Source organism: Macrotis lagotis, chromosome 2 (assembly GCF_037893015.1).
Source record: "Macrotis lagotis isolate mMagLag1 chromosome 2, bilby.v1.9.chrom.fasta, whole genome shotgun sequence".
Lineage (NCBI taxonomy): Eukaryota > Metazoa > Chordata > Mammalia > Peramelemorphia > Peramelidae > Macrotis > Macrotis lagotis.
Window position 1 is genome coordinate 313,215,680 of NC_133659.1, and position 17,225 is coordinate 313,232,904.

At 41.7% G+C, this 17,225-nt stretch overlaps 1 protein-coding gene across 2 annotated transcripts in view; it reads left to right on the top strand.

The window, feature by feature from the left end:
* Positions 1–4,877: 4,877 nt before the first annotated feature.
* The window catches only part of VEZT (vezatin, adherens junctions transmembrane protein), a 59,374-nt gene continuing 47,026 nt past the window's right edge, over positions 4,878–17,225 (top strand). For both annotated transcript variants that reach the window (XM_074226606.1, XM_074226607.1), the window contains exons 1-2: positions 4,878–4,981; positions 10,866–10,952. In XM_074226606.1, the coding sequence (XP_074082707.1) occupies positions 4,970–4,981; positions 10,866–10,952 (99 nt within the window). In that variant the 5' untranslated portion in view covers positions 4,878–4,969. The remainder of the gene's footprint in view (positions 4,982–10,865; positions 10,953–17,225) is intronic.

Below are 17,225 nucleotides of genomic sequence, written 5' to 3' on the forward strand. Positions count from 1 at the left end.
TCATGGGTACTGATGAGCTAGACTTCTGAGGATTGGGTGTCAATCAGTAAGGAAGCATTTCTTAAGTGACTATGAGATGACTGGTTCTATGCAAAGCACTGAGAATGAAAATGGAAGCCTAAAGACAACCCCTTAAAAGAGGGATCTGAAAAGGGGAGGTGGACTGGGGGGGGGGGACTGAGGATCATATAGAAAGTTCACAGAGCAGCCTAGAGAGGCATGAAGATGTCTTTGGAGGCTCTGGGAGGGCCACCCAATCAGAAGATCCACCCACAGGCCCAAAAGGGTCCATATATATGTCCAATCAATTTCTAGGCTCACAGTGCCACTCTACTCTCAAGGGAATAAAAATATTAATTTGTAGGATGTTTCCTCCTAGACCACATGATCCATGGAGTCCAAGTTCAAGCCCTATTCCTCTCCCTGTTTGCAACAGGAAAATCCAGGACGTTTGAGAAACTGTTCCAAGGCTCAGATCAAACTTTTCTCTTCCTATCTTAGAGGGTTTCACTTGTGGTTTCAGAGACCCATGGTGGGTCTGGGCATTTGAGATTTGACCCAGATTCTGTACCATTGTACTTTCTCTGTAATCTGTGCTTGCTACATAGGGATATTACCCTGTGTAGATCACATATACACAACTAACTCTCGCTCTCTCTCCCTTCAGTTCCTTCTCTATCAAATAAAATACAAACTCTTTAAAGAAAATTTTATCTGATATGTTTATTGTCTAATCCAAAAGTATCAAATTCAATTAGAAATGGATCCCTGTGGGGATTTTATTGACTTAGAAAATCACAAATTAACACTTTGTGTTGAATTGTATTTTTAAACATTTTCCAATTACATTTTAATCTGGTTCTGCCTTCACTCTGAAGTTTTGCAGGCATCTGATCATGGCATGCTGGGATATTCACACTTATGCTCTAATCTATATCTCTATCTTCTGAACCACAAGACTAGCATTAGATACTTCCTCAAAAACTTTACTAAAATTTAGGTAAACTAAATCCACTGTATTCCCCTCATCCAAAAATTTAATAATCCTGTCCAAAAAGCAAATGAAATTTAGCCTGTCCTGATCTATTTTTGATGAAGCTAGGTTGGGGCAGCTAGGTGGCACAGTAGATAGAACACTGGCCTTGCAGTCAAGAGGACAGCGTTCGAATCCAGCCTTAGACACTTGACACTTCCTAGCTGTGTGACCTTAGACAAGTCACTTTACTCTGATGTCCTCATATCCAAGGCCATCTCCAGCCATCCTGATTCATATCTAGCCACTGGACCCAGATGACTCTGGAGGAGAAAGTGAGGCTGGTGATTTAGCACAGCACCCTCCTCACTTATCCAGTTCATGTGTTTGTCATGTCATCACCTGATATCTTCAAAAATGAAGGACAAACAGTATTATTAAGTTGGCTTTAAATACAAACTCTTAAGACTATTTTTTTTTAGGTTTTTTGTAAGGCAGTGGGGTTAAGTGGCTTGCCCAAGATCACTCAACTAGGCAATTATTGTCTGAGGTCAGATTTGAACTCAGGTCCTCCTGACTCCAGGGCTGGTGCTCTATACACTGCACCACCTAGTATTATGACTTTTGTATTATGATATATGATGTATTAGTATGTATTTTGTATTATTATTTATTATGTCTTATTCTCCTTCAGTGGAAAAGCCTCAAAGACAGGAATTATTAATTTTCTATTTTTGCCATATAATTTAATTCATACATAAGAATTTAATAACTATTTGCTGATTAATATGTGAACTTTATCTTTGTTTGTGTAGATATTAAAGTTGATATAAGTATGTATATTTCCCATAGAAAATATACAAAATATCACTATCAAGAACATGGAGCCAGCAATTTGGCTTTGCTATTTATGCTTAATGTCTTGAAAAGTCAGTTAGAAAGTACTTTGTTAGTCAAAGAACTCTGCATTATTCAACCTTTTCCCAAGAAGACTCACAGTAAAGCCTTGCAATTTGCAGAATTACTATTATATAAAGTTGGATATATAGCCCTTACTAAATTAGACATTAGAAATAAAAAAAAATTAAGTTTGTATTTTATTTGGTAGAGAAGGAACTGGTGTGTATGTGAGAGGGAGAGAGAGTTGTGCATGTGTGGTCTAATAGGGTAATATCCTCATGTAGCAAATATGCCTTGTAAATTACTGTGTAAATCACATTTTTATACCTCAAATCACTTTTAAATATACTTGAGAATTTTGATTTTTAAAAGAAAGCAAACCAATATTTAAAAACCATTAGGCATCTACTGTGAGCAGAGAACTTTGCTAACATTGGTAGAACTTTTCAAAGAAATATGATTTGCGTCTTTATGAGGCTTAGTCTACCTAGGGAAGAGGAAACTCATAACTATTATGCATAATCTTACAAGAGTACTTAAGATGCCAAATAAAAGTGTTAAGTAAGGTTAGAGTCAGGGAAAGCCTCCTGGAGGAGCTGGCAGTAGAGTTAAGCTGGTAAAATGCTAGTTAGGCATTTAATAGATGAAAGGGAAAGGAAAGGATGATGAAGGCAACAGACAAACCCTGAGCAAAGACAAGGAGACAAAAAATGGGCAGGGCCTCTTGAGAGCCATCTCATTTGTCTGCAATCTAGAATGTGCAGGCAGATTGAGTGAAGTGGTGCTGGGATTTGATGGACCCTGAATGCCAGGCAGAGAGAGAAGTTTGAACTTTATTCTAGAGGAAATAGAAAACCACTGGAATTTTTTGAACTGATGTGGCATAAGGGATATCTTTGCATATAGTCTTACAACAGTAAGAAAGATGGATGGAAAAGGGAAACAAGTGGGGAGAAGAGAGGAGTGTGATGAGTGACAAATGGGGGAGTTGAAACAAGAAAGGCAGCAGGGTTTCATTATAAGGATAGAACAAGAAAGGTCAGGATAGCAAGAAAGCATTTTAATATTTTATGTTTACAGGAGACATTTGGAGGAGTGATTTAGATGGGGGATAGAGTGGAGGAGATGAACTGGTTAGGTAGTTTCTAACTCCTCTTGTTAGCTATGATGGTTTTTAAGTCCATGAAGAGTAGTATGGCAGATGTTAAAATTGTTTTGAGAAATAACTATTGGAGTCAAAATATAATTTGGTAGAACTGAAGAAAACCACTTCAGCCAAAAGAAATACAAGAAACCTCATACACAGCATGTGGGAGCTTCTCAGGAAATCCTTGTGGCTCACTATTCCTGTAAATTTCAGCTCAGAGCAAACATACATAATACCAACAATGCTACCAGAAAATGACAAAAACAATCCATCCAGATGACGAATTTGCCAAGGCCCTTCAAGGGCACTAAGCTTGCCCTGATGGATAAAATAATTTCTTTAGGGAAAAAAATAAGCCATGTCCAACAGGAAATCCAAAACTTTGCAGAAGCAGCACTTTAAAGAAATTACTTTTGCCAATCCTAGCCCCCAAAAAAGTGAGCTTCTCCAGTGAATTTGGAAGCCAAGGAGTGACTTCTGAGTTAAGTGAATCATCCCAATTTTAGCCTCGAAGAAAGATGATCCTAAAGCAGCCCTATCTACTTTTCAAAATTTCCAGGTCAGATTCAGTAGAGTAAGTAATAGCACCATTGTTCTTGGCTTAGATTTACAAAGGAAGATCCAATGTGTAGGCAGTAGAGGCGCCAGGATTTTGGTGAGATGATTTCACTGTTTTTCTTCTCTCACTACCTAATTGTACAAGATACTTTGGATCCTAAAAGCTCCATTCAGTACTGTGAGCTCCTAAGCTTTGTATCTACAAGAAGAGAGAATGACTTGAACAGGAAAAGATTAGCCTGTTAGAATGCTCCGGGATGTGTGGCTATCTCTGATAAGAGGGGAGCCCATAAGTATCAGGTTCTAGGCTGATGTGAAATGGAGTTCACTGAGGGAAGAAGTTGAGAGTTTTTCCAAGTAGTCTACTATAGTTCAGTTAGTGGCTGCTCTCAAAAATGACTTAACTTTGAACCACATCTGAAGGATTTCTTTCCAAAATTAGCCCAGTTTCTCTTGTTCCTCAGTATCAAGATAAGAAATGAGACTAAATCTTATCCCCCACAGTCCCTGTGGCCTATCCTGGTCTGAATTCACTCTAAATTTTCATTTGGAAATAAAAAGGATAGGAACTGGTTCAATTCCCTACCATATTCCACACTTCTAACTGATGCCACTGTCAAGTAGTCAAGTCTGAGTTTTAACAAAGATTAAAAGAAAAATTTTAAATGCTTATTTGAATGAAGACCATATCCATTTGTCTAGATGCATACTGAAACAAAAATATTGACCTCATTTTAGTTTCATACACTTTAACAACAAATTTTACATTTTCTCAAATGACACCCTAGGTTCATACACCATATACATACACACACATGTGTGTATAATTAACGTGCATTTATGTGTATATAGGATTCTATACAGTCTTATTTTTTTAGGTGTTTTTTTTTGGCGAGACAATGGGGTTAAGTGGCTTGCCCAAGGCCACACAGCTAGGTAATTATTAAGTGTCTGAGGCCAGATTTGAACTCAGGTACTCCTGACTCCAGGGCCGGTGCTCTATCCACTGCACCACTTCGCCGCCCCTGGACCCTATAATTCTTAAATGTTTGCCTTCACTAGGATAAAAACAATCCATTTTTACTGGCTTATTTTCTTCGTTTTAGTTTTAAGTTGATAGGTTTACTTGATCATTTCATCATTACTCCCTTGTTGTCGGCAACTGGAGATTGCAGTTATATTGATTCTCATATATTCTCAGTCTTTTCTGGGAAATAGAAAATCCTTGGAACGTACTTTTATACCACTTCTCTTTTAATCTCTTTCAGAATTCTCCACTTTATCAGTACTTGCAGGATTTGGGGCAGACTGATTTTGAAATATGTTCTTCTGTGTCACCAAAAACAGAACAATGCACCTCCAAGAAAGGACAGCAAGAGAATTCTACCAAGATGCCATCAAATGTGAGCACCTGCATGCTAGCATTTACTGGAGAATCACCTCACTGGGTTTTTTTTTAAAAAACCATTCACATTGAGAAGCACTTTTTAAAGATTCCTTCCGGGTCCTAAATTCTACCACACTCCACCCCCCCCCCCCCAAAAAAATGCCAAAAAAGTAAGGATTTTATTCTGATTTCATCACTCATTGTTCCATACAAGTTTTTGCCCTCTAGACTCCCAGATACTGTTGCTTCATCCGAACCTAACATTAAAGAGATTTATATAAAGTGATGAAATGAGGTCATATATACTTAAATATTGAGCTTCCTTTACAGCCCCTCATAAGCTGGCAAGTCTGGGTTGAAGGAATAGACCTGGACTTGGCAAGCCATATGCAAGAATGGAAAGTATGATGGTAATTAAAAGGAAGCAGGGAATACTGGTTTTTTTGTTCCGTTTCCAACTCTTGTTTCTCACAGGATTGAAACAATATTCCAGGGATTGATCTTTGGTTACCTAGAACCAAATAGGTTTAGAAAACGGGGGTGGAGGAACCCCAGAGAGAAGAATTCTAGCTCCTGCTAAGAGTGCTGCTATGTAGAATTGGTACCTAGAAGGATGGGCTAACTGCCTCCTGAGCACTGGAAATTTGATGCACATCCCTATCCCCACCTCTGCCTATCCAAATTAGGGTAGGGTCTCAACTGACAAAAGGTTTTCTGGATAGGAAGCCAGAGTCAGTACCTGCCTCATAGAGGAGCTCAAGTAGGAATTATCAGTTTTGTCTTCATTTCTGTGGGGCTTCTATTTCTCTGATCCAGCCAGCAATCGTGTAAGGCCATCCCAGAAATAGGACTCGAGTAGGCAGCATTTGTATCTGTCCTTATTTTGTTTTAAAATATGAATATTCTTGGGAGGGCCCGTGTCTTATCAAGATGATTTCTTCATTATCCACTAAAACTTAGTAGGAGAGTGACCAAGACAAACTCAAACTACTTCAATTTGTTTTTCTTGGGTCTCTGTCACCTTTGTCACATGTCTTCGACTGCTAGCTGTTACTATTTAGAATGGTTCTGTTTTAGTTTTTGTTCTTATATCTATTCATATTTAATTGAGGTCAGCCCAGCAGTTGACCAGATTGCTGTCCAGTCTTCTTTGCTTAGTCTCTTCACCCTTCATTGCTGACCATGGTGACAAACACACAGTCATCCTCCAGTCCCAGACTTCAGGAATGCCGCTGGCTATTGTAGGCAGGGTCACTTCCACAGCCTTCAAGATGCAATAAGAACATATTGGATGTTTGGATTATTGTTCATAAATACTTATTTCTTGAGCATCAAATAGGTAATGGAACATTATGTGAAAGGAAGATCTAGACAACCTTTATTTTAATCTATAAACACCCACATGAATGCTAAAGGCCATAGGATAGTTTGCAATTGTCTGTGGATTGTTGATTCAGCAATTTTTATTAAGCATCTACCAAATACAAGAAACTGTTCTGGATGCATTAGAGGAAAAAGGAATAAAATGTGGACCCTGCCCTCTACATGTGGGTTTTTGGGGTGTGTAAACAATTCTCTAAGAACTTAACAGATTTGCCTGCAGAAAAGAGTTAGACTTTTTTCTGCCTCATCCCAAAGGGCAAACCCAGGAAACCTAGGAGACATGGAAATTTCAGATTTGGCTCCTATAAGAAAAAACTTACTAACAATTAGGAATATCCCAGGGGAAAATGGGCTGACCCAGGGGTCACAGGAAATCTTCACACAGAGCCTAGAAAAGCATAGAAAGGATTCCTATTCAGGGATGAGTTGGAGTAGACTACAGTCTTAAGCAGCCAAGATTTTTGAATTCTGGGAGAAGAATTTTCTTTCAAAATGTTTAGCAGTGAAAAGAAAAGAAAGAAGGGTAACAGAAAGCGAAAAGTAGGAAAAATAGAGGGAATGATAGAGAAAACCCTGATGAAGTGGAGTGCTCAGAGAATTAAATGAAAATTTTTTTCTCTTCAAGTAATCTGATAAATCTTGTTTCATTTCTTTTTATTATTTTTCTAAAATGCATTATTACTGTTTTCCTGACTGAAGGAGCAGAGAAGAGAATTCAAAATTGAATCTTTGATATACAGAATTTTTAAAAGTATTGTCAAAGTCAGTTAGCATATAATATTGTGGTTCAGAAGTTTTGGGACTGACTGAATAAATAACTGTGAGTCATGTATTTTCTTTTTAATCTTTGATATTTGCTTACTTTGCCATTGGCCACTTTTTTTAGGTAAAACCATGCTCCCCCCCCAAAAAAAAACAGTATAAAAATAACAATTGCAGTCATTTGAGCATTTCACTTAACTAAGGTTTCCAGTTTAGATTGGTTCCCTAATTTCATCAGTGTGTGTGTGTATTCTTTCCATCACTGCAGATTTCAGCCCCTCTAGAACTTAAAGGAAATCTTTAAAAGTGGTAACCAGAAAGCTCATCCCCCTGTAGTCAGGCCTGGTCCCCCTGTAATCTGCCTCAAAGCCTGTCCAGCCAGGGCAAACCCTCCACTTTGAGAGGACTTGAGAGCCCACATCATCAGCCCTCCATCGTGAAGCCTTGGAGTCAAACTTGAGTATAGGATGGGGCTTAAGAGTAATTCCATGTTGGGGGGCAGAGCCAAGATGGCAACAAGAAGTGATCCAGTCTTAGGCACTCTGTGATAAAACTTGAAACTAAGGACTCTAACTAAACTTTCGAGAGACAGAACCCACAAAGGGACCCATTGAGACAGTTCTCCTACTCAAGGTAACCTGGAAAAGAGCAGAAAGGCTCTGCTCCCCGGGGTCGGAGGGGCGGCCTGCCAGAGCAGTGGCCCACCAGAGCAAAAGACTTCCAGCCTCCCGGAGGCAGCCCCAGGGCGCTGGGAGCCAGGGCTCACAGCAGCGGGGGAGTTTCCTGAGCTACGCCTGGGGGGAGCACCGGGCACAAAGTTGGGGAACAGCGGGGGACCTCTGCCAGAGGGAGCACGTGGAGCCCAGCCCTCAGGGCACACAGCGAGCAGCTTGGTCTTTCCCCAGCCCAGATCCAGAAATAGAAGCAGGCGGAGCCGGTAAGCAGGAGCTCCCAGGGCATGAGCCCATTGAGCTGAGGGAGGGGAGTGAAGAGAGACTGCAGAGCTCTGTCCTCTGTCCTCTGCCCCTGGACAGAATCCCAGGACACTGGGATTCTGACCATATTCAGCTCCTGATAGCAGTCTAGGCCCCCCCACAGAACAGCAGCCCCCCCCCCACCTCAGCCCCATGGCAGAGGGGGGCGCTTCTGGTCATTCACAGATCAGGAGGGAGGACAGACCCTCACTCACTGAGACCCTTGTAGGAGTGTCCCAAAAGCTCAGGAAGCACCCTAAAACCAGGCCCAGGCTGGGAAAATGAGCAAGCAAAGAAACAAGAGGAAGACCACTGAGAAATATTTTGCAAATGAGCCCAAGAAGGATCAAAATACTCAGTCTGAAGATGAGGAAGCACAAGCTCCTGCATCTGAAGACTCCAAGAAAAACAGAAATTGGGCTCAGGCTATGACAGAGCTCAAAAAAGACTTTTGAAAATCAAATGAGGGAGTTGGAAGAAAAACTGGGAAAAGAAAGGGGGAGAGATATGCAGGAAAAACACGAAAATGAAGTCAGCAGCTTAGTCAAGGAAATCCAAAAAAATGCTGAAGAAAATAGCATGTTAAAAACTAGCTTAGGTCAAATGGATAAAACAGTTCAAAAAGTTATTGAGGAGAAGAATGCCTTAAAAAAGCAAAATTGGACAGATGGAAAAAGAGATAAGAAAACTCTCTGAGGAGAACAAATCCTTCAGACAAAGAATAGAATTCAGGGAGATTGATGAATTTACCAGAAATCAGGAATCAATAATTCAAAACCAAGAAAATGTGAAATATCTCATTGAAAAAACAGTGGATATGGAAAACAGACTTAGAAAAGATAATTTAAAAATTATTGGAATACTTGAAAGTCATGATCAGGAAAAGAGTCTTGACATCATTTTCAAAGAATTACTACAGGAAAATTGCCCTGATATTCTAGAAGCAGAGAGCAAAATAGAAATGGAGAGAATCCACCGATCTCCCCGAAAAAGAGATCCAAATAAACCAACCCCTAGGAATATTATAGCCAAGTTCCAGAACTCCCAAGTCAAAGAGAAAATATTACAAGCAGCCAGAAGAACACAGTTCAGATATCGTGGAGCTGCAGTCAGGATCACACAGGACTTAGCAGCAGCTACATTGGAAGCTCGTAGGGCTTGGAATACAATATACCGGAAGGCAAAAGAGCTTAGAATGGAGCCAAGAATGAACTACACAGCAAGGCTGAATGTCCTCCTCCAGGAAAAAAGATGGACTTTCAGTGAACCAGGGGAATTTCAAATGTCCTTTTAGAATGGCCAGAGCTGAACAGAAGGTTTGATTTTCAAATACAGGACTCAGGTGAAGCATGGAGATTGGAGGAGAGGGGGAAAATATGAGGGACTTAAATGATGATGAACTGCATCTATTCCTGCATAGAAAAATGACACTGATAAAACTCATATGAACCTTCTCAGTTAATAGAGCAGGTAGAGGGAGCTTTTATAGTTGAAGCACAGGAGAAAGCTGAATTCAAAGATAAAATATGGTATAAAAATGGAGTCAGTAGAAAAAAAAGGGAAATGTAATGGGAGAAAGAAAAAGGAGAGGGGGAATAGGCCAAGATATTTCATATGATAAGATTTTTTTTTATTACAATGAGCTATTGAAATGATATGGAAGGGGGGAGGCAAGGGGGAATGAGGGAAACTTTGCTCTCATCAGAGGTGACTAGGAGAGGAAACAGCATATATACTCAATGGGGTATAGACATCTGGAGTAAGAAGGGGGGGGAGCAGGGGGAAGGGGTGGGGATGTGAATAAAGGAGGACAGGATGGACCATGGTGGGAGAGTAGTCAGATATAACACATTTTCTTTTTTACTTCTTGCAAGGGGCTGGGATTGGAAGGCCTGTCCAGGACCAAAGGGCCAGGTGGATTCTGGGCCTAAGGGGTGGTATTGGGGCTCAGGGCTTCTTGGCCCCAGGACCAGGGATCTGTCTGCTGCGCCACTCAGCGACCCTACAGCAGAGTCAGAGTGAAAGGAGAGAGAAAATGTAGTACATGGTAGTGGAGAAATAAGAAAGGAGGGAGTTGCGATCAGCAATGGCAACGTTGGAAAAATATAGAAGCAACTTTTGCAATGGACTTATCATAAAGAATGTGATCCACCCATGACAGAGCTGTTGGTGTTGGAACAAAGACTGAAGCACATTTTTTACTATTATTATTTGAGGGGAGGGTGCAGGGCAAATGGGCCTGCGTCGCCTGCCTGGGGCCACATAGCAGGGTGATCTTTGGGTGTCTGAGGCCGTATTTGGACTCGTATGCTCCTGGTTCAAGGGCCAATACTCTGTCTGCCACCCAGCCACCCCTACTGCGATTACTATTTTATTTTATTTTGGGTCTTGTTTTTCTCCTTCTTTTTGGTTTTTGCAGGGCAGGGGGGATCGGGTGGCTTGCATGTCACACAGCTGGGTGATTGTTGGGTCTATGGGGATGGATGTGGGCTTGGGTGCTCATGGCTCCAGGGCTGGTGCTTTGTCCATTGCACCACCTGGCCATACCTACAATTATTACTATTATTTTTTTTTAATTTTAATTTTTTTTTCTCCCCTTTACTTTATCACCCAAGCAAGCCTATATTCATGGGGGGGGGTATTTTGTTTCCTCTTAAACAAGAATATTTTATTAATGTAAAAAAAATTTGTACAAAATGAGAATTAAAAATAAAGTAAAATATAAAAAATAAAATATAAAATTTGAAGATTAATTGCATCTTCTTCACTTCCCTTCCCCAGGGTATCCTGTTAAACTTGGCTGAAAGCTTCACCAGGTGGACATCACTGTTTCAGTGCTGTAGAAATGATGACTTGCTCCACAAATTGGTGAGTTTATCTCCTTGAGTTCTTTTTAGATCCCTTTTCCAGGTTTAATTGGTTTCAGTCATGGAATAAACACAATCTATAGATTGGTGTGGGAAGAAAACCTCGGTTTGGAATCAGGCCTGTGATTTTTAATGCTTTCTGTGCCTCTCTTACTTGAAATCCTTTTAGCACTTCCATGGCCTGAGACCAATTCAGAATTTTCTTGGGGATTTGTATGAAGATTTCACTTCATTACTTTCTTCTGAGTGTGTGTTTTGATCTTCCCTATCACCATAGTAACTTTCAGTGATCAGGTTTTTTTCTCTTTTGTTTGCTCACTTCCCCTCCCTGTGACTTGCTTTTAATTTCTTGTTAAGGTAAGGCTCTGCTCCCAGATTGGGAGGTAGAGGGGGCACACTATCTCAAACTTTGGGGATTTTTTACAGCAGTTTTCAGAGATACTTCTGCAAGTTTTCAGTTCTTCCAAGGTGGTATGATCTGAGGAGAGGCTCTGACTACTCTCCTGGTCTGGGGTTGACCACCAGCATTTCTTTCTGCTCTGGAACTGTAAGGAGGGTCGCCCGCACCCCTGCAACAGCAAACTCTGCTCCTCTTCCTGGGTCTGGGCCCCCACACTGTGACCCAGCTCTGAGTGTGGGTAAAGCAATAGAGTCCTGCCTCAGGGATAGTAGAGAGACCCTTGTAATATCCTTCCAACCCTCTTGCCAACTGTGGGCTGAGAGCTTCAGAAGCATTTGATTCAGGGGCTCCCAGGTCCTGCTCCTGCTCTACTGGGGTCAGGTCTACACTGCTGAGACCTGCACTGGATTGTGCACCACTCTCTAGTCCATCAGACTTTTCCTGCAAAATTTCCAAGTTGTCCTTGGCCGTCCCTGGACTGAGAGGTCTGGATCCAGCTCCACTGCTACTCAGTCATCTCACTGTATGTTCTGGATACTGGGGCCAGGCCTTGCACCTCCCCCCCAACCTTGCCCTTGGCTCCTCTCCCCCTGGGGTGCAGTAGACTTCCCACCATCTTTCTTTCTTTTTTTTAATATCTTATAGTTTACTTTTTATTTTTATTTATTTTTAGTCTTATTTTGTACAAATAACATTTTTTATACAATACTAAAATATTCTTGTTTAAGAGTAAACATAATACCCCCTCCCCCAAGAAAATATAGACCCGCATAAGCAATAAAGGGGAGAGAAAAAAATAAAGTTAAAATAATAATAAATAATAATGATAATTATAATTATAATAATAACTGTAGGTATGGCAAGGCGGCACACTGGGCAGAGCACCAGCCCTGGAGCCAGGAACACCCAAGCCCAAATCCGGCCCTAGACACCCAACAATCACCCAGCTGTGTGACCCCATGCAAGCCACCCCAACCCCGTTGCCCTACGAAAACCAAATTAAAAAAAAGACCCAAAATAAAATAAAATAGTAATAATAATAGTAGGGGCAGCTCAGTGGCAGACAGATCACTGGCCCTTGAGCCAGGAGCACCCAGGTCCAAATCCAGCCTCACCCAACAATCACCCAGCTGTGTGGCCCCAGGCAGGCCACCCAGTCCTATTTGGCCTGCAACACCCCCCCAAAAATAATAATAATTAAAAATGTGCTTCAGTCTGTGTTCCAACACCACCAGCTCTGTCTCAGGTGGATCACGTTCTTTAGGATAAGTCCATCACAAAAGTTAATTCTATATTTTTCCACCGTTACCATTGCTGATGACAACTCCCTTCATTCATACTTCTCTACTACCATGAACTATATTTTCTCTCTCCTTTCACTCTGTCTCTGCTGTAGGATAGTTGAGTGGCGCAGCAGACAGATCCCCAGCCCTGGGGCCAAGAGGCCCCAAACCCACATACCACCCCTTACCCAACATCCACCCGGCCCTATGGTCCTGGACAGGACATCCAATCCCAGCCTCTTGCAAGAAGTAAAAAAGAAGATGTGTTATATCTGACCACTCTTGCCCTATGGTGCATCCTCTCCTCCATCACTCACAGTCACCCCCTTCCCCCTGTCCCCCTTCTCTCCTTCTTACACCAGAAGTCTATACCCCATTGAGTGTGTGTGTGTGTGTGTGTATATGCTGTTTCCTCTCCTAGCCACCTCTGATGAGAGCAAAGATTCCCTCATTCTCCCTCACCTTCCCCCCTTCCATATCATTGCAATAGCTCATTGTAATAAAGAAAAATCTCATTTGTTGAAAAATCTTAGCCTATTCCTCCTCTCCTTTTTCTCCCATTACATTTCCCTTTTATCTGTTGACTCCATTTTTACACCACAGTATATCTTCAAATTCAGTTTTCTTCTGTGCTTCCTCTATAAAAGCTTCTTCTACCTGCTCTATTAAATGAGCTTCATATGAGTATTATCAGTATCATTTTTCTATACAGGAATACATGTAGTTCATCATCATTAAGTCCCTCATATTTTCCTCTTCTCCTCCACTCTCTATGCTTCACCTGAGTCCTGTATTTGAAGATCAAACCTTCTGTTCAGCTCTGCCCATTCCAACAGGAACATTTGGAATTTCCCTGGTTCATTGAAAGTCCATCTTTTTCCCTGGAAGAGGACATTCATTTTTGCTTGGTAGTTGATTCTCGGTTGCATTCTAAGCTCTTTTGCCTTCCGGTATATTATATTCCAAGCCCTCAGAGCTTTTAATGTAGTTGCTGCTAAGTCCTGTGTGATCCTGACTGCAGCTCCATGGTATTTGAATTGTGTCCTTCTGGCTGCTTGTAATATTTTCTCTTTTACCTGGGAGTTCTGGAACTTGGCTATAATATTCCTAGGGGTTGGTTTTTTGGGATCTCTTTCTCGGGGGGGATCGGTGGATTCTTTCCATTTCTATTTTGCCCTCTGCTTCTAGGATATCAGGGCAATTTTCCTTTAATAATTCTTGGAAAATGATGTCAAGGCTCTTTTCCTGATCATGACTTTCAGGTATTCCAATAATTTTTAAATTATCTTTCCTAAATCTGTTTTTCATATCTTTTGGTTTTTTTTTCAATGAGATATTTCACATTTTCTCCTAATTTTTCATTCTTTTGGTTTTGAAGTATTGAGTCTTAATTTCTGGTAAAATCAGCAATCTCCCTGAGTTCTATTCTTCGTCTGAAGGATTTGTTTTCCTCAGAGAGCTTTCTTATCTCCTTTTCCATCTGGCCAATTTTGCTTTTTAAAGCATTCTTCTCTTCAGTAACTTTTTGAACTGTTTTATCCATTTGACCTAAGCTGGTTTTAGCAAGCTATTTTCTTCAGCATGACTAAGCTGCTGACTTCATTTTCATGTTTTTCCTGCATCTCTCTCATTTCTTTTCCCAATTTTTCCTCTATCTCCCTCACTTGATTTTCAGAGTTTTTTTGAGCTCTGTCATAGCCTGAGTCCAATTTCTGTTTTTCTTGGAGTCTTTAGATGCAGGAGCTTGTTCTCCTCATCTTCAGATTGAGTGTTTTGATCCTTCTTGGACTCATAGGCAAAGTATTTCTCAATGGTGTTCCTCTTGTTTCTCTGCTTGCTCATTTTCCCAGCCTTAGCCTGTTTTGGGGGTGCTTCCTGAGCTTTTGGGACACTCCCACAAGGGTCTCAGTGTGTGAGGCTCTGTCCTCCCTCTTGGTCTGTGAATGACCACAAGCGCCCCCCTCTTCCATGGGGCTGAGGTGGGGGGGGGCCTGCTGTTCTATGGGGGGGCCTAGACTGAGGTCAGGATCTGAATGTGGTCAGAGCCCCAGAGTCCTGTTCCAGGGGCAGAGGACAGAGCTCTGCAGTCTCTCTTCACTCCCCTCCCTCAGCTCAATGGGCTCATGCCCTGGGGGCTCCTGCTTACCAGCTCCGCCTGCTTCTGGTTCCTGGATCTGGGCTGCTGTGGCCATGCTGCTTGCTGTGTGCCCCGAGGGCTGGGCTCCACGTGCTTGCTCTGGCAGAGGTCCCCCACTGTTCCCCCACTTTGTGCCCAGTGCTCCCCGGGGTGTAGCTCAGGAGACTGCCCCCGGGGCTCCCAGCGCCCTGCGGCTGCCTCCGGGAGCCTGAAGTTCTTTGGCTCTGGCAGGCCACCCCTCTGGCGAGCTGCCCCTCCGACCCGGGGAGCAGAGCCTTTCTGCTCTTTTCCAGGTTACCTTGAGTAGGAGAAGTGCCTCACTGGGTCCCTCTGTGGGTTCTGTCTCTCGAAAGTTTAGTTAGAGTCCTTAGTTTATAAGTTTTGCTCCAGAGCAATAGAAGGGCGGCTCCTGTGGCCATCTTGGCTCTGCCCCCTCTCCCACCGTCTTTGGAAGTTGTCTTGGGCTGGGACATTGTTTCACTCCCTCTGTTTATAGGTTCTGCTACTCTGGAATGGTTTAGAGTCATTATTTAAAGATATTAGGAGGGGGTTGGGGAGAGCTCTGACACATCCCTGCCTTTCCTCCACCCCTCTGCTAAATATATTCTGAATTTTCAGAAGGCAAACTGACCTGATTGGCTGAAAAACACTTTCTACTAATCCTCCAAGTATTGGATATAGCTTTTGACAGAGATCCTCCAGGTCTTGAAGCTTTATTTTTAACACTGGGCAAATCATTTTAATTTTAGATCTATTGTCTTAGCTACCAAATGGGGACTTGGACTCCAAGACTTCAGAAATTCCTTCAACTCCTGACTGCCCATAATTCTAGAGTGTCAAATTACACATCATCTCTTCTGGCAACTTCCTTTCTTCTCCCACTTTCCCCCCTCCCCTCGCGGAAGACCCTGGTGCTCCTGGGAAATGAAAAGGGCAGTTCTTCCTGCTTCATAAATTCTTTTTAAAAATTAATGTCAATCCAATTCAGTTGATAAAGGCATAGAACAGGTAATGTCTCTCAAAGACTTGCAGTTACTCCATTTTGAAGCCATCCTGGCATTAGTTACTTGTTCTTCTTTCTGGTCATAATGTATCTCCTAGACCTGAATACTTAGGGCCTTTACACAAAACTTTAGCTCTGTGTCTCTGTACTTAGTGCAGTTTTCAAAATGTTTCTTAATGGCCAAACAATAGATTTTCTTATCTCTGAAATAGAAGAATCAGTGAGACTTAAAACAGTGTAGCAATGATATCTAAGTGAAGAACCTAGTTTACAGATGAACATACTTTGGGGTTTTTTTTAACCTACTTAGCTCACTATGGCTAATTGAAAATCATTTTTAGCTGTAGCCTCTCTTTATGAAGAGAGTGAAGCTCTAGTCACTTTTGGAGGTGCTAAGTCTGAGGTGGGGGACATAGTTCTCTAGGCTTCAGTTTAGCTCCAGGATCTCTTCCAGTCAGCCCACCATTGGTCACAATGTTGCATCTTCCCTCTATGGTCAGGTACCTTGAACTTCATTGGTTCTTAATCTCTAAAGAGAAGAACTTGCAATATGTTATTGATAGTCCAGGTTATGATCACCTCAGAAAGTTCCAGCAAATGTCTTCTTAGTGAAAACGAGAGAAATTCTTTTTTGCAAAATCAGATTTATTGCCTTTATTGTCTGTAAGTGGAGCCATCTTTGAAATCCCATGATATTTCCTCTATAGATTATTAAAACAGACCCTGCCTCTCTCCTGGAAGTTTCTGGATATGAGCCATGAGTTGGAGAGGCTTTTTAATGAGAGCTGAAGATGTCTAAGCATCATCTCATGCCTATGATTTATCCAGGATTGTGAATGATCTCTGGAGATGACTGTAGTGTCAGGCCATCTGCATGTAGCACAGGATGTGATTTGGGAGGAACCTCAGCAAACCTGACAAATAATCACCCAGTCTTAACCTGTAGACCCAGTGTGTAGGCAAGCCTGTACTCTCTGCTTTTGGTTAGCTCTTATTAATGAACTTTCATTGATCCATCAATTAGATAGCTTAATTTGAGTAAAAACCTCACCAATGTCCGTTCTTAGTTCTGCCTCTAGGAAGGAAATGATTCTTCTTCCACATGACTGACTTAACTTTTTGAATGCTGCATTCCTTGTTCCTTTTCCGTAGTGTGGTAAGACCTTTCAGGACCTTGATACCTTCTTCTGTTTACCCATCACCTTCTCAGTATTCTCCCTCAAAACTGTAACCTCTCTCTTAATTCAACCTAAGATTCCATTGGCTTCTTGGACTGCCTTAAGTCCCTTTATCCCTCCTAGGTGAGAATCAGTATGTCTTTCTTTGAACAATGCCGGTGTACCCTCTTCCTCCCACCCTTCTCTAATCTTCCTTTACACACCTGGTAGACCATCAGCACACTGTTCCCATTATCTACTCTTTTCAAGTCAAAACTTCTTGTGCTGGCATCT